At 34.3% G+C, this 21,116-nt stretch overlaps 4 protein-coding genes across 13 annotated transcripts in view; 2 read left to right on the top strand and 2 right to left on the bottom strand.

Moving 5' to 3' along the window:
• Positions 1–21,116, bottom strand: part of Rhea (Talin_middle and talin-RS domain-containing protein rhea) — a 157,235-nt gene that overhangs the window by 87,972 nt on the left and 48,147 nt on the right. For 7 of the 9 annotated variants that reach the window (XR_011800809.1, XR_011800808.1, XR_011800807.1 and 4 more), the window contains 2 exons: positions 18,140–18,778; positions 16,346–17,719 (listed from right to left, as the gene is read on the bottom strand). Coding sequence is in view for 2 of the 9 variants with exons in the window: in XM_072011346.1 (XP_071867447.1) it covers positions 16,688–17,719; positions 18,140–18,778 (1,671 nt within the window). In the remaining 7 variants the exon portion in view is untranslated. Of the gene's footprint in view, positions 1–13,276; positions 17,720–18,139; positions 18,779–19,246; positions 20,410–21,116 lie in introns of those variants that run through there. The other 2 variants (XM_072011346.1, XM_072011347.1) reach the window with 2 other exon arrangements.
• On the top strand, positions 3,807–5,107 carry LOC139991371 (probable transcriptional regulatory protein LMOf2365_1554). The gene is made up of 4 exons (XM_072011371.1): positions 3,807–4,032; positions 4,154–4,397; positions 4,495–4,657; positions 4,747–5,107. The coding sequence occupies exons 1-4, from the start codon at positions 3,861–3,863 to the stop codon at positions 4,954–4,956; spliced, it is 789 nt and encodes a 262-aa protein (XP_071867472.1). The 5' UTR covers positions 3,807–3,860; the 3' UTR covers positions 4,957–5,107.
• On the bottom strand, positions 4,663–8,548 carry LOC139991366 (uncharacterized). Of its 2 annotated transcripts, XM_072011361.1 has the most exons (5): positions 8,409–8,548; positions 7,669–7,745; positions 7,459–7,581; positions 7,021–7,204; positions 4,663–6,941 (listed from the first exon to the last, which is right to left on the bottom strand). In XM_072011361.1, the coding sequence occupies exons 2-5, from the start codon at positions 7,739–7,741 to the stop codon at positions 5,189–5,191; spliced, it is 2,133 nt and encodes a 710-aa protein (XP_071867462.1). In that variant the 5' UTR covers positions 7,742–7,745; positions 8,409–8,548; the 3' UTR covers positions 4,663–5,188. The 2 variants fall into 2 exon arrangements, with proteins under 2 accessions (XP_071867462.1, XP_071867461.1); XM_072011360.1 differs by lacking the exon at positions 8,409–8,548 and having other exon boundaries at positions 7,669–7,972.
• On the top strand, positions 9,316–13,216 carry Spds (Spermidine Synthase). The gene is made up of 6 exons (XM_072011363.1): positions 9,316–9,623; positions 10,671–10,864; positions 11,929–12,049; positions 12,155–12,401; positions 12,572–12,801; positions 12,888–13,216. Exons 2-6 carry the CDS (start codon positions 10,731–10,733, stop codon positions 13,038–13,040), a joined length of 885 nt encoding a protein of 294 aa, XP_071867464.1. The 5' UTR covers positions 9,316–9,623; positions 10,671–10,730; the 3' UTR covers positions 13,041–13,216.

Below are 21,116 nucleotides of genomic sequence, written 5' to 3'. Positions count from 1 at the left end.
GCGCCGTGCTAACTAGCACCCCTAGCGCACACACCCACGCCTTTATTAAACGTCGCCCGTCGGCTCGCCGTATATGTTTCCCCTCATAAAATTGAACATGGCGTACATACCTATACGCGTGAAAGAGCTCGAAAGGGAGGCCAGAGAAACGGAAAGAGAGGAGGACAGAGAGAAAACGATCGCTAAATGTAGAACGAAGAAAAGAACGAAGCGAAGGGAAAAACGTATGAATCGCGAAAGAATGGAAAGAAACAAAGGAGACAAAATATCGCGTTGTGATTTTTCAATTATAGTTGCAGTTCGTACAGCCGACGTTACAGATATTAGAGAAATTTCGTTCACGACCAGTGATTCGTATCAAATCGATGCATATGAAACATCATCGGTATTTCCATAGTTTTGTGATCGTACAGTATTTTGAGAATGATATTTCTGGATTTTCGCTGTACACGGTCATAGCACTTTTTTTTTTCGTGAAAGAAGGAAAGGAGAGAAACGAAACGGGGAAAAAAGAAACGCGTGAAAGATAGAAAAATAATAAAATTCATTTCGTCTCTTGCTAAAAAGAAGAAAGAATTACAAATGGCCTGTGAAGAACTAATGTGAAAGAACGAGGCAAGGGGAGAATGCACGAAAGAAACAAAGAAAATAAAATTCTTGTACCCTGAATCAGAATGTATCCGCAGTTTTTGTATTCATAAAATACCTAGAGCGAAGCGTGAATGCGATGGAACAAGGTGGTGAATTTAAACGAAGGACAAACGGAAAAGACAGAAAGGAATTCAAGGGAAGACGCGAAAGCAGCTAAACGTTGAGTTGCGATACAGATAATTTTATATTGTTTTCTCCAAAATATACGGTTACAACGTTCTTTTAATATTTCTATTGCTCAAAGTATCGATAGAAAGGCAAATTTTTGGCCGCCGCTGGTGTATATCCTCCGTTTAACACGATACTTCGATCGATCCGATTCGATTATTAAAAAAAATACCTTTCCTCCCAACGTTCTAGATTTACGTCCCCTAACAGAGAGCAAATCGTCCCTCTAGAACAGCAGCAGCAATTTCCATGGACACTTCGGACATGGAAGAACGATGATGCAACCGTGTTCGTTGGAAGGAAAGTAAAAGAGGAAGAAAGAAAGAAGGAGGGTAAAAAAAAAAAAAGTTACCGTAGACGGAACATCATATAACGACAGAAATACAGAGGATAAAAATAAAAAGACAAAAAATGGAAGGGAGAACCGAAGGCAGGATGAACGAGGGAGAGTGTGAAAGAAACGGGAAAGAGGGTGACTATAGGGTAGATGCACAAGAGGAGGAGGAGGAGGAGGAGGAGGAGAAGAAAGGGATTAAAGTGATCTGGCGAGAATCAGGGCGGAAAGACAACGTGAGTTACAGGATTTATTAGATCCCTGTCTCGAAGTCTTTTAATTACGATGGGATAACGTGACAAAAAGCAAAATTATATATATTTCCACGAAGGGGCGAGGATAAGAAATAACGTTAACCATTAACGAGTAGTTTCGATATCGGTGTTCCGCACCCTTTGGTAATAGTCTGCGCGGGAGCAGAACATTTTAAAGGTGGTAAAGTGGGTATTAAACTGTAGATGAAATGGCCAAAGCGAAGATAAGAGACAGAGATGGTGCAAGAATTCATGGTACAGCAAATGAAACGAGGCATAAATACGGTTTATTTTTCAGCCGCCTGCTATTCACACTCTTATTGCCTTCGATGCAGTGCGAGAGACGCGATCGGACAGAGACCGGGTGCGTTTTTAAGAATAAATTATATTCGCGCAAGTATATTCGCAGTGTGCGTAAAAATGATTACTAGACTATCGTTGGCATTTCTGTGGACTGCGCGATAAATTTAACGTTTAATATGAAAGTATGTCAATGTGAAAATGTTGTTGCCTCTGAACAAAGATACGGATACGTTCGAATTATAAATAACTTTTGAGAATGACACCGCTAGTCACTCGATACGAAATTTCATGGATCCTTAAACGACTGCCAAGCGGGAATCGTCGACGATCAATTGCCCGTTCGACAAATTTCCTCGAAAACGAACGAGACGTGCAAATATTGAATTTGCAGGCCACGGATCGCGCCTGAACGCTTGCTCGTGATAAAAAGTTGACCCTCCGATACGTCCCTTTACCCGGACAAGGTACGCTTTACACGAGCAAGAATATATACATCTTAATAGGAATAGAGGTAGAGGGTGAACTCTCGTGCAAAATTTATTAAAACCCTCCATCCTCTCTCTCTCTTACCCCGTCTGGTTAACCGTTCAGAAAGCGGCAAGCGTACGTGAATTAAAGGCAATGACGACACGACGTACATGTCCTATACCTGTTGTGTCAAAGGAACCATCCAATGTGGGGTTAACACGGTTAGATCCCGTCCCCTGGAAGTCGCTCGAGGGTAATTAAAAAGAATGACCACGAACAGCCTGACTAAATTGAGAATTCGGTAGCGAAAGTACCTGGTGAAATCGCGCAAACGCTGATCGATCCACAACCGTATGTGGGACAATCGTTCTTCTTTTGGGTTCAACGTCCATTTCTAAAGTGTTGTGACACGTCGAAATCTATTCGAGAAGAATATCTTGATAACTATAGCACGAACAACTTGAATAGGTTTTACGGGTTCGCTCTTCTCTACTCACGGATTCCTGAATTACTATAATAGAATACATTTATTTGACATATTTCAAATAATTGCAGCTGCCCGTTATTGCTAAAACAGGATTATAAAAGAAATATTTAAAACACGCGAAGCTTAAAATCATCGAAATAAATTTATTTTAATTCAATAAAAACCACCCTATTTTAAATAAAATTCAAACGTGAAACAAGCTAAACCAGAGCGGATCATATTTTTTAATATACGGCATACCATCGAATTATTATTTATAGTGAGAGATTATGCTCGAAATATTCATGCTAGAACAAATCAAAATAAGTAGAAAGAAATTTTTCATCGCAATTCCACGATATGCGGGTCGCTATACTTTCTGAAGCGCTTCGTTGTCTAAAACCAAATTTCACATGCAAAACGCAACTTTTTACCTGTAAAATATCGCAGCAGCCATAAAATAGGACGAATCATAATTTTTTTTTTTATAGAGATTAAAAATTTTTTTATTAAACAACCGAAACTCATTTACTAGTTTTTAATACTTCGTGCTACTTATTGCTAATATTCATATCATTATTTCTGCGTAATTAACTGAAATAAAATCGACATTAACAATTTTATATGTTATGATTGTTATTACACAAAATTGTTATTATACATACGGTGGTATAGATACACCTATAGTTATAAGAAAGTATACATGTTCTAGGTATACGTTCTTAAAAGAAATTACAAATTTAAAAAAAAACTAGAAAACCAAATTAACTTTTTTTGTAACTATCCTATTAATAGGGAATATTTTTTTCACAATTTATCTCTATGCGATGACAGTATTATAGTACGCAGAGACAATAGTACGTTAAATAAACATCCACGTATTAAATGAATGGCAAATATGATGAAAAGGGGAGATATATTGTATTATGCAACATACTTTATCCAAATAACAAATAATACCCGCACACATAATCTTCTATCTCGAAGTATCTTATATTTGGGAAAATTTTAATACCAAATGTATTTTAATTCCTCTTAACAGTTGCGTAATAATAAATTATAATTGTACGATAATTATTGAAATGAAATTACCAGAATAGGTGTGAAATTAGATTCGATTATCGTCTGTCCTCGTCGATACCAATATTAAATTAACAATTTCCCTGCTAGTAAGTTGCGCCAGCTCGACTGAATATCATAACCTCTCGTTTTCAAAATGAAATTTCGAAACGTTCTGTTGTATAATAGAAATATCTTGATTCAAGAAACCAAAAGGTATGCGGGTCATAGCAAATGGCAAAACATTAAAGCTAAAAAACAAGAACATGATACAACAAGATCACAAATATTTAATAGTCTATCAAATAAAATGAAAGTTGCAGCAGTAGGTATGTTTTTCTGATGTTTGAGAAAAGTGCATAAAAAACATTTCTTTACATATCTAGGCAAAGTTCTAAGTAAATATCTTTAGATTTAAATTACAATATAAATGTTATTCTTTTGTTAAAGAAAGTGGCAACCCAGACCCAAACACTAATCCGAGATTAGCAAATTTAGTTGAACAAGCAAAAAAAGCCAACATGCCAATGTCTACGTTAAAAGGAATTTTAGAAAAAATAAAAAATGTACAAACTGGTGATACTCATATACTGCCTATGCATATTATCAAAGGACCTACGTTTGTTATCCATATTGTAACTGACAAATTTATTCATGTAAAATTTAATATTATACATATATCAAAAAAATTTAAGTGAGTACTCTTTTATACTATAATCTAGAATTTTTCATTCAGATGTATATTTACTTTAATGTTAAATTATATTAACTTATATGTATATAATTTCTAGCATCAAAGTTTTAGAGTCTACGGCATTTTCACGTTTGTTCGATTGTGTAACTTCCGTTACAGCTTCTAAAGATTGTAACTTGGATTCCGCAATGGAAGATGCATTAATAGCTAATGCGATAGATGTAGAAGAAATAGAAAATGAAAGTGGAACGTGTTTTAAGGTACCAAAATTTAAATCCTTTTATTCCAACGATTTAATCAAACAGATTTCTATTTTCATATAATGTATCCTTATTTTCATTTGTTATAGTTTAAAACTGAATTTCTTCATCCAGAAAAAATTATAACGCAATTAGAAAATCTAGGTTATACTATACTTTCAACAGAAAATGAATGTATACCTACTGATGTAGTTGAAGTAACTGAACAAGAATTATTAAATATAAATAAATTTAAACAAAAACTTACATCAGAAATAAGGGAAATTGTAAAAATAGAGGATAACATTGCATCCCCGTAAATATATACATAATATGCATATATGTATAATGTATATGCATACACATATATATATAAAGATAATTATCAATAATTACATTAATTACATTATAAATAAAAATATAAATAAAAGAAATTCTGCACATTTGCAGAAATATGTTACTTTGGATAAACATCGTTATAGCTGATCGTTTGAATGTCTTGTATATATTATGCACAAAATATTAGAAACATGTTCACAATTTTTTTACATTTTAATGTTGATCAGCTCCATATCCTTTTATTTCATGCATGTTAGAACCTGGAAAATCTAAGATTGACTTTGAGTAAAATAGAGACATCAATAGTTTCTTTGTCATTCTGCGTCTTTCATTCCAAGGCCTAGATGAAGTATTAGATCTTCTGTTATTGAACTTCTTGAAACGTGTATTTGTAATCTTATTCCTTTGTTTTACAAATTTTTTACTATCTATGGAATAATTTGCAGATTTATCTATAAATTCTTTGTCTTTCTCCGATTTTTCTGTTTCATTTTCGTTCATATTTTCCGTATTTTCCTTATCTGAAACTTCCTTTTCGTCTTTTATATCGGTTGATACATTTGTTGTAGAACTAAGATCATTTACATTGTCATTCTTTCTAGATTTCTTTTTTCCTGTCTTCACAGTTTCTAATTCTGTTTTCTCTGCTTTTACATTTTCCAGTTCAACTTCAATTTCAGTTATATCCTCGTTTTTTTCAAAGTTTGGCTCAGTATATCTCACTTTATTTTTCTTCTTCTTTTTCTTTTTGCTTTTAGAAATATCCTCTTGAGTTTCATCAATTTTACACTCTTCTTCCTTAAGTATTACATCTGTGTTTGCCACTGTTTCTTTCTCCATACATTCTTTTTCATCGCATCTATTCTCAGTGGTAACTTGTATTTTATCCTTATGCTTTTTCTTTTTTTTCTTCTTACTTGAGACATCTTCGAGTATACAATCATCAGGTACGTAATCTTCCATTTTGGTTTGCTCGATCTCTGTTTCATTTTCGTATGCTTTCTCTTCTTCTGGCGTTTCTACTATTGTTTCTAAAATAGATCGACTTCTTTTTCTTTTTTTAGATTTTTTACTTTTATGTTCATTAACTTCGTTATCATGTACTTCCTCGGGTGTTCCTACATCCAAAGCTTCATTAACACAACCAGATAACACCGAACTATTAACATCAGAGTTATATTTTTTCTTCTTTTTAGCTTTCTTATTTTCAACCTCAAATTTATCTAATCTTCTTTTCTTTTTTACACAATCAGTACTAAATTCTACATGATCATTAAATGTTACTCTTTTCTTATCATTTGTTTCATCGCTTAGATCTAAAGCTGAATTTGTAAGGCCAAATTGTACTCTAGATACTTCAAATTCTTTTCCATTACAAACTTCGTCAGCCTGACATTCTAAATTTAAGCCGGCATTGATAATACCACTCGCACACCTATTTTCATTTACATTGTTCTCTTTAAATTTCTTAACTTTGCTGCTTAAACGTAATTCATTGTCATCAAGATTTTTTTTCTTAGAAGATTTAGATTCAATATTAAAATTTGAAATATTTTCTGGGCTATTTAATTCCACACAGGGATTTTCAAAAGCATAATTACGAACACTTTTAACTTCCATGCTTTCCTTATTATCATGGCATTTGACTTTTCTAGATGTCGATGCGAATCCAAATCCAGCATATTCAGATTCCTCTTCTATATCGTCCTCCTGTTGTTTTTTATTCTTATATGCCAGAGAAAAATCCTGACCTTTCTTCATAAAATATTCTGTCATATTACCACCATTTATAGTAATAATACCGTTTCTGTTATCACGAGTGCCAACTGAATCAAAGTTTTCTTCGGCATTGCCTTGTTTATCTTTATTACTTTTATTTACATTCAATTCTTTTTGGCCAAATATATTTGCTAAATCCTTCGAACTGTATTTATTTACATCTTTCCCCCTTGTAAATTTTTGATAACTAGTAATAGTAATAAGAGGAAAAAAGATAAGAGAATAAAATAATGGTATGTTTAACACTAAACGTACATAATACTTACTGAACACGAGCACGGCTTTGTTTAGATTTCAATTCTAACGATTTTCCACTTAATGCACCTTTGCTTTCCTCTGTTTGCGCTACATCGTGACATTCATTTTGTCGAAGCTTTTGTAAAAAATCGTTAAAGTTATCTTGATGCTCTGTCCATGCTTCGTCCAAGGTGTTCTGTTTATATCCAATACCTATGGGAACAATCCATTTTTCATTAATGTTAATCTATGAAAAACTTAATTTTCAAATATTTTAATCGTATAAACAAATTTGACACAAAACTATTAAAAACATTACAATTAGAAATTAGAATATTAAGAGAAAGACAGCAATGTCGTTTCTAGGTTAATTCTAGATCATTGGAATTAATTTCAAAATAGTTAAAATACGAATTAGCGACGATAAGCAGGGTTAATGTAAAAATCTAATTGTTAATTATATTTACCTGTTGTATCATTTTTAACCGATACACGCACGTGCTCCGTTATACCTTGTTCGTTCGCACCGAGTCCTTTGCCACTCGTCCATCCCATCTTTTCCAACATTTTCTGCCCGAATTTGTTCGAATCTGCAGAAACATATAATATAATTTCGAAGATAACAACATTATACTATTTGTTTAAGTAAAATCAAATAAATTCAAATATTTACAAACCTTCGCTCCATTCTTTTCCTCGTGGGTTTAGTGTCCATTTTTGTTTTCGACGTGGTTCCGCGAGCATAGACATGTTACTTTAAGTTTTAAAGCAATAATTAATTAAAAAATTTGGCATTTGATACGTATCGCAGGAAGTGTAGTTTACGTTTTCTACTAAATTTAAAAATCGCACAAATATCGTGTAAACGATTGAAACATGCGAACACAACGTTGACGCAAAATTTGCGGCACTGCTTTGGTTAGGGTGCTCTATTAAAGCGCGTTTACAGTGGTATTTAAATTCAAATTTCAGAAATGGTATAATTCTTTTGAACTCTATTCGTTATATGCTAATTTACATTCGGAATCTAGTATAATTTTTCTGTATACTTTTTTGTATTCAATACAAATAATATTATTGCGTTAGATATATGAGATTATTATAAAATTAGTTGTATCATATCTTTATTTTTCATTTGCAAAATATTGTAATGCTCCAATTATTTTTATGTTTCTTTATTTTAAGTTTCTCAAAATTCTTTTTTCTGAATAAATACGCTCTATCTTTATTACCGTGGTAAAGTAGTACAAGTTGTTATTTCATAAATTGAATAATAACACAAATCTTTTATAATTAGTAACATTAAAAAAATTCATGTAATCTCATATCGCGATTACTTCAATTTTACGAAACTAAATCAGATCTGTAATTACATAGACCTTGACTTTAGATACGGCCACGTCATGGTCGAACTTACTTAATCTCGCACGTGTTGGCCTCATTAATTCCGATTTGATGAAATTAGTTGCATTTGATGAATGCATTTCGATAAGTCGAGGAAAACGCTTTGGATAAAGGTATCGTGGAACGAGTTTAAAACGAGACACGAGGAAATGACCATGTAACCTTTGATTTTCTTTAACAGAGAGAGAAAGAGAGAGAGAGAGAGAGAGAGAGAGATTTTCCGTTTCTATCAAACTAAAATGATTTATTCGATTGTTTGTTTGTTTTTTTTTTTACCCAAAATTATGAAATTTTTTAATGATAATGATAAAATTTAAATTTTTAACAAAAAGTCAAATTACTGCTATTTATTATCATTATCATTTTGTTTGTATTTCTATCAAATTTAAAATTAAAAAAGCAACTCCGTAGGAAAACAACTTATTCCCTGAATGATAAAAAGAAGAAATAATCTTTTAGTTCTCGTGCAGCGTTAAAATAGAAAACGATGTACGTAAATAGCTAAACGTTTAACAGCTATTTAACGTAGAACCTTCGAAGGGGAATTATTTACTTAGCTAATAAGAGGACAATGACTTCGGTCGCCAAGAGAATAGGTTTACGTGAATTTAGACTATAAAAGAGGAAATGATCGTAGCGATGAACGGTACATCTATATTTAAATTTGTTGTCTTTTGATTTGACTGTGTTATTTGTTTAAGGTTAATGGGGAGATAGAAAGGATTAAAGTTCAAATGCAGTCACAACTACAAATATGTATCGCCATATAATCTACAAAGCATTATCGTTACGACAACGATAACAAGACGGAGAAAGATCCCTGAGCTTTTCTTTTATCTCGTATCGTCTGTTCTCCGAATTTTCCGAATATTATCAGCTGGAATTAGAAATTTTCTGATTTTGATTTCGTTTCGGCAACGCATACTACAGCGCAGACAAGTTATCTTGTCCGTGGTTGAACCGTCATTATCTGGGAGCAGAGGGACGGAGGCTGATAAAGGCCATCATCCGTTTGGCAAGTAAACTCCCGTCTACTTTCCATTCTCGCTCGTGTTTCCGTTTCGAAGGTCTGCTCGTTGCTTCGTCGTCACATTTACGCTGTACACCGTTCGCTTCTCGCTCTTTCTGCATTTCAATTTGCTTGGAGGAATCGTATGGTGTGGTTATACGCTGTGGTGCGGCTGAAATAATTCTCTCTTCGGGTTACCCTGCTCATTTCTATTTATCGGTAAAGTAATTTGAATTTGAATTTTTTAGTTTTGGCAAAATGCAAACGATTATTTGTCGTTATTCGTGCTGGTGCTATCGTAATTTTACTTTCGATTTCAAGCGAGTGATTCTCTTGGAAATAAATATCGAATTACAGAGAAGTTCGTCGAAGGGGTTGAAGCGATTCTTCCTCCCATTGTTTCTGATGATCTGCATGTGATATCGAGTACTGTCAACTTTTTACTTTTAGTGAAGTTGGTATTTAAAAAAACATTTGAAAGCAACATTTCTCTAGTTTGTTTTTCAGTGGCTTCTTCTGGAAGCCGATAGTTGCATACATAAAATTTATCAAATTTTCTAATGCAACATGATCTTCGCTTTCGTATTTCGTATCGAAATGACACTGTCTTAAATCTTTCTTTAGCTTTGATTAGATTAAATATGGTGAATTACTATGATCGCAAAATTCACGCGTTGAAAGTTCCATTGAAATTCATTCGAATTAATACATTACAAGGACGTACTATTTAGTAGTAAACACAGGTTGTCAAATACGATAAATATCGAAAGTCGGAAACGCACAAGCAAGCAAAAATTTCGAGTTACATTTCTTACGTACCAAATTTACGCTTTTTCGTTTTCCTATGGTACAGCTTCGATCGAGACCTTATTTGTTTGAAAAGTCCTAGAAAATCCATTAACGATACATCGATCGACTCTGACTCTTTCTATTCCTCCAACAAAATTATTTCAAGAAACAAGAATCGCCAAGCCGATACTATCCAACGTAATTTAAGCTACTCTTATAGAAACAAGCCTTTTCAAATAATTTATCAAATGACATTGCAAACACACTTAAACCGAGTATATCGTGTCAGCGGCCGAACGCTACCAGCACGAATACACAGGTGACAAACGAGTTTCACCATTTCTTCCTTCAAGCTCCGCTCCAGAGGGAGTGGAAGTGGCGATCCGTATCGTAGGGAAACATGTTTGGCCACATAAAAAAGTTGGCACTTTTATTTTCCTCGTCCACGATTAACCGACCGACAGTGTCTACTTGCAGTCGAATCGTGAAACAAGAACAGATATTGGTTCGCCAACCGAAACTCGCGTAACAGAAGAAATGGATGCGATCAAACCTGGCTGGTTCAGTGAAATTAACAACGATCTATGGCCAGGTGTTTCATTGTCTCTCGAGGTCCTCGATGTAATTCATCGAGAACGATCGGAGTATCAGGAGGTGATGGTGATCGACACGTAAATATCACGCTCTTTCTATTTTCTTTGAACGTAAAAGATATCGACTTTTCATTGGAAAAATAATTGGAGAAAACTAAATATGTGTTGGAGGTTTATGATAATTTGAATACGGTGCACCAAGAGTTGCAGGCCTTATGAAATTTCTATAGATCGAACAGGAGATCGAATTTTCATACTTTAACATCGGACGACAATAGTTTTTTTTTTTTTAAACTAGCGGAACAAGTTTTCTTTGATCTTTCTTTCTTATCGAGTTTCATAGTTACTTTTGAGAGATTTTTGATAGTTGGTTTTGAGAACATTATTTATTATAACAGTAAAAAACATCGAGGGGCAAGCGCGACATAGCTGAGAAGAAATATAGAGGAAAGAAAACAAATAAAATGGTCTTCAACTTAGAATTTCGTATAAACGTTTAGTTTTTTAATCTTTTTTCTTATCAAGTCTCATATTTACTTTTGAGAGATTTTTAATATTTGGTTTTGAGAACATTTCTTACTATAACAGTAAAAAACATCGAGGGGCAAGCGCGACATAGTTGAGAAGAAATATAGAGGAAAGAAAACAAATAAGATAGTCTTCAACTTAGAATTTCTCTTAAACGATACGAAAAAGCTAATAATAACGCCGTATCTTCGTGTTATTTTTAAGACCGATATTTTTTAGTTGTAAAAATACGAACGATTACTATCATATTTTAATTGTATCGATGCTTTTCATGATGTAATTCAGTTTTAGAAGTTTATCGCGGTCTTTCGTAAGTTACGATATATCTAATCTCTCTCTTATACGAAATATATATATACGAAAAATATATATGATAACTGTTGCCGTAACGCGATGCTTTTTACTTTTATTTCTATTATTTCTTATAACTTAGTACTCGTGTAGAGAGCGAAAAAAAGATATATAAAGAACGTACAAATCTACTGATCTAGTGAAATATGTCAGATACTAAAAAGAGAAAAGAAAGCACAAAAAGCAGAAAGAAACTAAACTTCCGATAAGTTAGTTGTTCGCCGTTGTTTCAAAAGGAACCTGTTTTAATTACACGTATACAGGAAATCGCATGGGAGGACCCTAATTTTAGACGGTATCATACAATGCACGGAGAAAGACGAATTTTCGTATCAGGAGATGATCGCGTTTCTACCGTTGTGCAGCCACCCAAATCCGAAAACCGTAAGATCTTGCATACATTAAATATTCTGAAAAATTTTATAGTTATCGAAAAGGTATCGTATCTTGTATTCATATGTTTTCCTGTTTCGATTATTTCCTTGTCAGGTGTTAATAGTTGGAGGTGGTGACGGCGGGGTGGCTCGCGAAGTAGCGAAACATCCGCTCGTAGAACGAATCGTACAAGTGGAAATCGACTCGAAAGTACTAGAGGTATCCAGAAAGTATTTGCCTACGATGGGCGTGGGTCTCGATCATCCCAAAGTCACCCTTAACGTAGGCGATGGTTTCCAGTTCTTGCAGCAACACAATGGAGAATTTGACGTTATAATTACCGATAGTAGCGATCCTATCGGTAAGTAAACTTTTGTCAATTACAGTTCGTTTCTTAATACATTTAAATTTTGATCGATAGTATAATATACTTTGGTCCAATTTTATTGATGTAAAACGAACGGAGAATGTGCGATAGGAGTATTTTCTTACGTGTAATGAAATGAAATAATAAAACGTTTATGAACGTAGGTCCAGCAGAGTGCCTGTTCCACGAATCGTACTTCAATTTAATGAAAAATGCGTTGAAACCTGGTGGAATCGTTTGCAGTCAAGCGGGTACCGCATGGTTGAATCTGAACCATGTAACACAAACTTTGCAACATTGTAAGTCATTATTTCCGGTTGCAACTTATGGCGTTGCTTCCGTGCCTACCTACCCCACGGGACAAATTGGATTCGTGCTCGGAGGATTAAACCCTGTAAGTACATCCTTTAATTTTTCTTTTCTTCTTTTCGTTAGTCTTTCTATGTAAACGGACGAATAAAAAGATAAATACATCTTCAGGAAACGAACTTCAAAGAACCGAAGAAAGTTTTCAGTCACAGCGAACTCGATGAAATGAACATGAAGTATTACGACGACGCTGTGCACCGAGCCGCCTTCATTCTCCCAAGGTTTATAATAAAAGCATTGAACGAAGTCGTCGTTAAAAAATAGTCGTTAAATCTTTTCTCACAGTTTTTGATGCACCATCGCTGAAGATCTTTTTATAATTCTTGAATTCGTATTATCGTGTATCATTGTTAACTCGATTCGATTCAATCAAGCTATCAGCCTGAAAAATAGATTAAATAATTCAATAAATTAAAATAGAATGTCCTGTTTAAATCATACACTTCACACTTTTGTCTTACATGCACATGGAAACATACATTCTTAATGATACATCAACGAAATGTTAGAAATTCTTTATTAATTTCAATGTAAGTAAAGCTAATATATCTATATTTGCGAATGTTCTGCTGTAATATAATTATAATAAAACGATATCCATCATCATAATCATCTCCTAACTGTATGTAGCACATACATATGCAGCAGCATTATAACTAGTGATAAGAATAAATCAATACTAATATAATGTAATTAATATAATATAGTATAATATAATATAATATAATATAATATAATATAATAATGTAATATGATATTACAGTTTGTAACATTCCACGATAAAACTTAATCGATTGTACTAAATATAACGATTAAAAATATCCTGTATATAAATCTGAATCATTAAAAACCAATGAATACAAAGCTTTAAAAACTGTCGATTTTTCTCTCTCGTTGCTCTTTGTTTCTTCTTAATATATTAACGGCACATATATATTTAACATATAATATATGTAGAGAATCTATATATTGTATAATTCCTTTCGTTTATATTTATATTTATACATATAATTTCCTATATATCATGGCACACACCTATAAGTATAATGTATACGTATATAAAATAAAAACACGATTGGCAATCGTTCTGAAAATATATAACACTAAATGCAATAATGTATACATATATATATATATCTGTAGATCCCTTTGCAGGAGTTCGACAATACAAATTTATCTCTTCGTCTGTTTTGTTCTTTTTGAAAACGACTTTTTTATACAAAGGGATTCTTCGTTCATCTTGTCTCCTTTTTCTTTTCTTTTTTTTTTTTCTTTTTTCGTTTTATAATTATACTATCGAACATTAGTAAAGCATCTGTTTTTTTTCTTTTTTTTTTTTTTTTTTTTTTTTTTTTGGCAATATTCGAAAATCCTACGAGTTTGCTACGAGCATATGAAAAAAGCGGTAGCTCATTAGACTCAGGCACTTTTTTCACCCATTTATCGATTCATCGTCAAGACACTGAATTGTTACGCGAAATATTTAACATCTATGTATTTACAAATTCTTTCTTGATCTTCGAAAGACTAATGATAATTGCACTAATCTATCACTTGGAACAGGTCTGTCCAACCATCGACCTTCCAATCAAAATTTTCTAAGAACATTTTCACGCTTCGACACCTTGTTCGAGATAACTTTTTTCCTTTTTCAAAGTATAATATCATCTTTTTAAGCACTTCCCTTCTTATAGTGTCTACTCTTCTTAATTACATTCTTCGTGTGAAAATTTCTCTTTAGTTTTAGACTGCAATTTCATTTTTATAACAAAGAGTCTCGATAAAGAGCATTAAGCAAGAAATTATTATTAAAAGCTAATGCAAAAGAAATTCATGTTTAGAACAAATAAAGTTGCGCTAGTTGAGAATTTACGCGTTATATAAAATTCGTACATAAAATTATAATAAATTTGTAAAAATATATAAAATTATCGAATTCTTACGTGTAAAACTTGATCTTTCTTTATATAAGTCCATAATTGAAACAAATACTTTGCAATCATTTACCATATCTCAATATTGAAATAATCATACTCGATAGATTATTTCGATATAATTTTTATGCCAGAAAAGAATAATTACAATAATTCGTATCGTTGTAAAGTAATCAAAGATCTTGTTCCTAGTTTCTTATCCAGGATTAAAGATTTAGATTCTTTTTATTTGCAATTCTTATTAACACTCTGCTTTTATATAACGTTGTTGACATTTCTATACAAATTTCATTAGAATATTTACAATCTTGCAACTTCTATGAACCTCTTTAAACGTTGCATTTTAAATTAACTTATGAGTTAATATATACTTCTTCTATTCGAAAAGCTCGATATTTGCAGTAATAAAAATAAATCACCTACTTCAGAACGTTCCATGACAAAGTATTCGATTCAATTTTTATTATCATACAATTGTTGCATGTTCAGCGTACTACTTGAATTCACCTCTCCATGAATCTTTCGCTGTTCAATCTTGATGTCGATGAATAGAATCAGTCTATGTACTACTCACTTACAATAAGATTTCGTATTATGTGTTCAAGATCTCGTTCAAAGCCTCTGAATTCAGTTGGACAGTCCTGACTCGAAAAGTCTAACGAGCGAAATTATTAAAAACGAGCCACCGCGAACGAATGGTAAAGAGCGCGCGATACAGAAGAAACGTAAGTTTAAGCAACGATTAGATTCTAGAACGAAAAGAGACGCACTTACAACGATAATGTTAAGAAAAATATTAAAAAGAACGGAAAATATTAAGGATAAACAGACGGAGACACCATAGGATCAGGCCACATGGTGTCAGAAAGTTAATAAAATTAAATGATATGTTGCTTCTCTTGTTAATCCGTGGTCTTAAACTTAAACTATCACGATAAATTAGATCTAAATTAAATCAGGTATACGATGGTTATTAATCGCTTGTCAATAAAATCAAAGAACAGAAGAAAGAAGCATCGGTTTGAACAAACGTCTTTCTTTCTCGCTGGATTTCGTATAATTATCCAATTTTTTATATATTAAATACGAATACATATCTCGGAAAATGTAGATTCCCCGTCAAATTCTTCTTCGATTATAAATACAAATATTCTTAGAAATCTTTCGAATATATTTTCAAAAAGATGTCTCAAAACGAATCAAAAACGAATATGTTATCAAAATATTAAGAATCGTCGATGCAAAATGGTGGAAATATATCACGTGCAATTTTTTGTAGCATCGTTCGTATTAGATGAACAAAAATAAGTTCGTGGAAAAGGTGGACGGTTATATTCCAATCGATAATCATTCTTACAAAGGCTAATTTCGAAAGCACATAGTTAATTCTACCTAAGGGCACTTTTCTACCGTTTTTCATCGCAAAGATCATCATACAAAGATTTTATCACGATTGCTTTTAAAAATAAAAACTGAAACAAGTAGCGAGCTTGTCAATATCTAGAGCGAGAATTGTAAAATTTTCAATACGCGCGTGTTTCTTGTTCTTTGAACGTACGCTCTCTCCCCCTCTCCCCCTTTTTCTTGAATATATTCCAAATTTATGAACTTAAATTGTAAATTTGAAGATATTGCTTAACTTCGAATCTTTGCTTCGTTCAGATCAAAATCCTTAGTTCTTATTTGGTCATCAGGCCCTCGTGAATTGTTACTTCTTCGCCAGTTATTCTTCTTCCATATCACGTATTCATATTTTCGCTTCGTACATCAATTCTTTCTTTTCTTTTCATTCTTCCCTATTTTTTTTTTTTTTTTTTTTAAAGATTGTCATTTTCGTCCTAGAAGGCAGTCCTTAATTTATTCTGAACCGAGCACGTGTTGATATTGTGTGAACGATCGTTATTGGGTTTTTCATTGTCTTATCATTATACTTAACGTTGTTGTTAACGAATTGACTTGCAAAAGATGTTGCGATCGTTACAACATGGTTGCCTCGGTATTATAACTTTCCTTATTGATCTTCCTTTCGATAGAACTGTACTGACCAGACGAACTTTCCATGGTCACTTTCTTTTCGGTAACAAGGTATGGACTGTCCGAAACATACCGTCTATCGTATTGGCTTTCGTTATACTTTTTCTCGACCGACCCATACTGACTTTCCATCGTAGACCGATACTGACTCTCTTTCATTTTCCTTTCTAACGTGCTCTGCGTCGAATAAACTTTTTCCGGGCTAACCAGAGTCTGTCTGTCGGCACCGAGTTGGCCGATATTGTGCGTTGTAGAATGCTGTTGATACGTACTGTAATTCATCTGTGACTGATTGTGAGTTTCGTAAGCTCTGGTCTCGTATCTAGTTGTGCTCTCGTAGCCACTCTGTTCGGCATCGGTATCGGTGTCGGCTAAATCTGGGCGATTTTTATACTTGGCCTGTCGAATGGCAGTGAGTCTTCCTCTGGCTTCTTCCAGTTCCCTCTCGATACGAAGGACCTCTGATCTGGCGTTTATCTCCTGAGCGATACCTCCAACCATTCTACGGTTTAGGATCAAAGATCTGTCTTCTTCTTGCTGAATAGCCTGTTGGGCTGCTCGTACTAAATTGTCGGTGGCGCGTTTCACAGCATTTCCAGCTGCTTGCAGACGTTTCGTGCTCTCGCTATCCGGATCAGCTTTTACTTTGCAAGCGACCAATAATTGTGCCGTACTGCTGGCTACCTGTTTCGCGCTGGAAATTAGTTTTTCTTCGGAGCTGACGCCTTGTACCAGAGCGTTTGCAGATTCAACGAGGCTGTGAGTTGCGGCTGCGACCATTCTTGCGGCAGAAATTAGACCTTCGGACCATTGGCCATCGTCAGAACTGGTTAGGGGAGTTCGAGAAACCTTTCCTGTTGCGATAAGCTCTCTTTGAGCGGCACTGGCCGCTTTTATAAGAGCCGATGTAGCGGCTGCGATCGATTTGGCTGCTTCTAGGATCATTTCGTCGAAGTTCATATCTTCGTTTGCCTCCTATGAAGTAAAAATGAAAACTTTTGTGGAAGGAGACAACTACAGAATTAATGTCTTTTTTTTCAATTGAATGCAACATTGAATTAACATATCGGTTGGATGATACGTGTGTATAATCGCCTTACCATCGGTGGATTTCTGCCGATGATGTTTCTGACCGCCGTAATAATATGTTTGATTCCTGGTCGATTCTTTCAAAAAACAACCAAGAATATCAAACATATCTTACGGAAATCAGACTGCTTCCTAGCGAATGAAGATTACTGAGACAACATTTAACGTCATGCGTTATTTCGATTGTTTTACAGCTAATAATAAGACAAGTTTTTACTGGACTAAGACGAGATCTACGAGCAAATTCGAATCATACAAGAAATCATTGCCGCTATTAACGGCGATAGTATCAACCGAAAGACTCACCTGTATACTTCTGCGAGGTCTCAAGCTAGCAAGCTTCTTCGCGGCAGCGTCGATACTGGCCGCAGCACCTAGTAACTCATTCTCTGCAATGACCGTCGGATCATCAGGGTCCACCCAGTCGGTGCCCTTCAGCAATTCAGCCACAGCCACCAATTCGGTAACGCTCTGAGCGATCTTTCTACTAATGGGTGGCAAAGTGTGTTTTGCATCGCCAGATCTTGAAGATATTTGTAATATAGCTTGCAACAATTCCCTATAATTAAGAGCGACATCGTGACCAGCCTGAAGAGTTCTTTCTCTCAATTCAGCCGTTTCAGCGCAATTATATGCTGCTCCTTTACAAATGGTCAGCATGTCGCTGATAGCCTTTCGTCCCATGTTTGCAGCCGCAATTATGTCATCCTGTTTGCAACTATTTCCGGCAGCTACAGCTTTGGCGGTTGAAATGGTGATACTCTTAGTGCATCGAACAAGATCTTCGGGTGTCACGTTGATCTTCTGCGTCTCTGGAGTGTTCAAGGCGCGTATTTCTTGAGCTATCGCCTCGATGGTTGATTCCAGAGCCCTGGTGCCACGAGTGTGCTCATCTTCGACAGCTTTCACTGTCTTCAGCAGGGACGTCACGTTGGTTACCATCACCTGAAGACGAAAAGATAAAGCGAATTGTTACATGTTCCATTCGGTGTTACATGCGACAATCTGGGTACTGTTTCTTCGTACTCATCGTTGAAAATGAATTATTAATGAATGGATATCTAAAAATCATATAATTTTCATCGCTATTTCCTTTCCCTTTTATCGAAAATTATCGCGTATTAGGTTGTCAATTACGTGATTTTTAGATTATTGCACTGCGAATGAAATAGAAAGTATGTTACGGTGTTAATGCGATTGTTATCACTTGTGTTTTGAATAAAATGATGGCGATGATATGTTCTGCTGTACAAGAACCTTGAGAAAAGTTAACATTTTTTCTTTAAGTATTGTTAGTCAATTTCTAATACTATAACTAGACTCTAGATAAAATATTTGAAAAGATTTTCTTTCCGACAACTTATTGTATCTCTCCGATATCCATCGCGAGATCGTTAATAATATTTGACCATATTTTCTCGGTATTTCACTTTATTTGCATTTATTTCGTACGTCTTATTAATTATCATTAAAAACTGAAAATCATCATGTCCAAAATTTGAATATCGTTAGCAATAACGAAAAGAAATCTGCTTAGAAATGTTATTATCGTCATATTCCCTTTAACAAACTCATTTAAATAACATATTAATCTTCGATTAGTCGACGAAGCATTAAAGCACGGTGCTATTAATCATTAATGCACACACGTTTGCAAGTAGAATGTACGTACCTAAAAGTTGCTTTGTTTTAAAAAAAATGTCTGTCCACGGATGAATTAAGATATTCGTGTAAAGGATGTAGTAGCGTAATAGAAATTTGATGATTTATTTCTTTATTACAAAAAAAAAAAAATATATATATAGAGAGAAAAAATGTATAAAGAAATGATGATGTATGTTACAAAGTATAATAGTAACTCGACTGAAACACGATACAATTGTTTGCAGAGCAAGAATATCTACAATACGAATGCATGTGAACTAAACACGTAGCAAAGAAGCGCATCACGTGTTACTATTTCTTAATATTATATTAATTAGTATCGTAGAATGCTATAAATGCTTCGATGTATAGTAACTCGAAAATAAATACTCGAAGAGAAGGAGAACTGTAAAATGCAAATTTTTCGAGAAATTCGTCACCAAGTTCTCTTCGCAGTGAATTAGTGTTTGGGAGATATTTGTTAATATTGTTCTGTTGGAATTTCTTGAGATATTCATTTTTTTTTCTTCTTTTCTTTTTGTAAAAAGAGTGTAAAAAGAATAACGAGTCTTGTTTCCACCCTTTCGGTACTGTATAGCGAAATATTATCAATTGTTTTCGTTTTTGTCTGCTTATACGAAGATACGTGGCTACAGACGTGATAAAAATTTTTCTTTCCGACCCCGATACGATAATGTACCAAAAGGGTAAACGTCAGGTTCATCGAGAACCGAACGAAATAGGTGTAAAAATCAATGCTTCGGCTACATGAGTAACAGCAAATCGGAAGTTCTCTGAGACGGTTGTTCGCTCTCTGAGGCTGAGAGCAGACGTATCAGCTCCTCCTCTTGATCGGACACGAACCATTCGGACTCCGAGCCGCCGACGTCACTCAAAGGCATCAGCTGCTGGTGTAGCTGCTGTTCTAACACCTATCCGGATCGGCCAGACCAAAATCGTCAATGAAAGCTCACAATTAAAGTCCACCAAGTTCATGAGAGAAAATGTTTCGCTACTTTTCATCGCGTAAATGTAAATCTTATCGTCAACAAGCCAAAGAAAAAAAAAAAAAGAAAAAAAGAAAATAACAAAGCCGGATAAGAATATATTCTGTCTATGGTTGAAGCAAAAATCGGTTCTGCCTCGCTCAGCGATTCTACACACTTTCCATCGAGGGAACATAAAGATCGAGTGTATAGTGTCTCACACACACGAAAAAAATGGAACATCGAACGAGTAGGAAAGTGCAAGGTGGACTTTAATGGTTTTTAACAATGAATCTTCGGTCGAGACCGTTTTACCGAATACCTAGTGAGTGACATCATTGACAATTACATATTTTCGATTTACTCTTGTACCTTTTCGTATTTTTTTCTATCTTTCTATCTTTTTAGTCGGTTAGAGGTGAAATGGAAATGTATATCGATTAAAGTCCACCCACAAAATAACGGGAAATTGGTTCGTGATGTTAAGCGTGAAGATCAAATTTAGTATGTTAACGAGTAAAACAACAACAAAGTGCCGTTAGGTCCGTCATAATGAGATTTCGCGCATCCTGCTTCGACTTGTCCTCCGATTAAAGCGATTCCTGCTGCGGTTAATATCGTTTAATCAAGCGTTTCCCAACTTTGACTTCTTT

Source organism: Bombus fervidus, chromosome 10, assembly GCF_041682495.2.
Source record: "Bombus fervidus isolate BK054 chromosome 10, iyBomFerv1, whole genome shotgun sequence".
NCBI classification, from domain to species: domain Eukaryota; kingdom Metazoa; phylum Arthropoda; class Insecta; order Hymenoptera; family Apidae; genus Bombus; species Bombus fervidus.
Note: the sequence above shows the minus strand (reverse complement) of the source record. Positions and strands in the feature narration are given on the sequence as shown.

What these genes read in the sequence shown, in the direction of transcription:
- LOC139991371 (XM_072011371.1), top strand. Translation starts at nt 3,861, where the DNA reads ATGAAATTTCGAAACGTTCTGTTGTATAATAGAAATATCTTGATTCAA. An exon ending in AATGAAAGTTGCAGCAGTAG is followed by an intron (nt 4,033 to 4,153) that starts GTATGTTTTTCT and finishes CTTTTGTTAAAG; the next exon opens with AAAGTGGCAACCCAGACCCA. An exon ending in AAAGTGGAACGTGTTTTAAG is followed by an intron (nt 4,658 to 4,746) that starts GTACCAAAATTT and finishes CATTTGTTATAG; the next exon opens with TTTAAAACTGAATTTCTTCA.
- LOC139991366 (XM_072011361.1), bottom strand. Translation starts at nt 7,741, where the DNA reads ATGTCTATGCTCGCGGAACCACGTCGAAAACAAAAATGGACACTAAAC. An exon ending in AGGAAAAGAATGGAGCGAAG is followed by an intron (nt 7,582 to 7,668) that starts GTTTGTAAATAT and finishes ATGTTTCTGCAG; the next exon opens with ATTCGAACAAATTCGGGCAG. An exon ending in GGTTAAAAATGATACAACAG is followed by an intron (nt 7,205 to 7,458) that starts GTAAATATAATT and finishes TTGTTCCCATAG; the next exon opens with GTATTGGATATAAACAGAAC.
- Spds (XM_072011363.1), top strand. Translation starts at nt 10,731, where the DNA reads ATGGATGCGATCAAACCTGGCTGGTTCAGTGAAATTAACAACGATCTA. An exon ending in CGATAGTAGCGATCCTATCG is followed by an intron (nt 12,402 to 12,571) that starts GTAAGTAAACTT and finishes TTATGAACGTAG; the next exon opens with GTCCAGCAGAGTGCCTGTTC. An exon ending in TGCTCGGAGGATTAAACCCT is followed by an intron (nt 12,802 to 12,887) that starts GTAAGTACATCC and finishes ATACATCTTCAG; the next exon opens with GAAACGAACTTCAAAGAACC.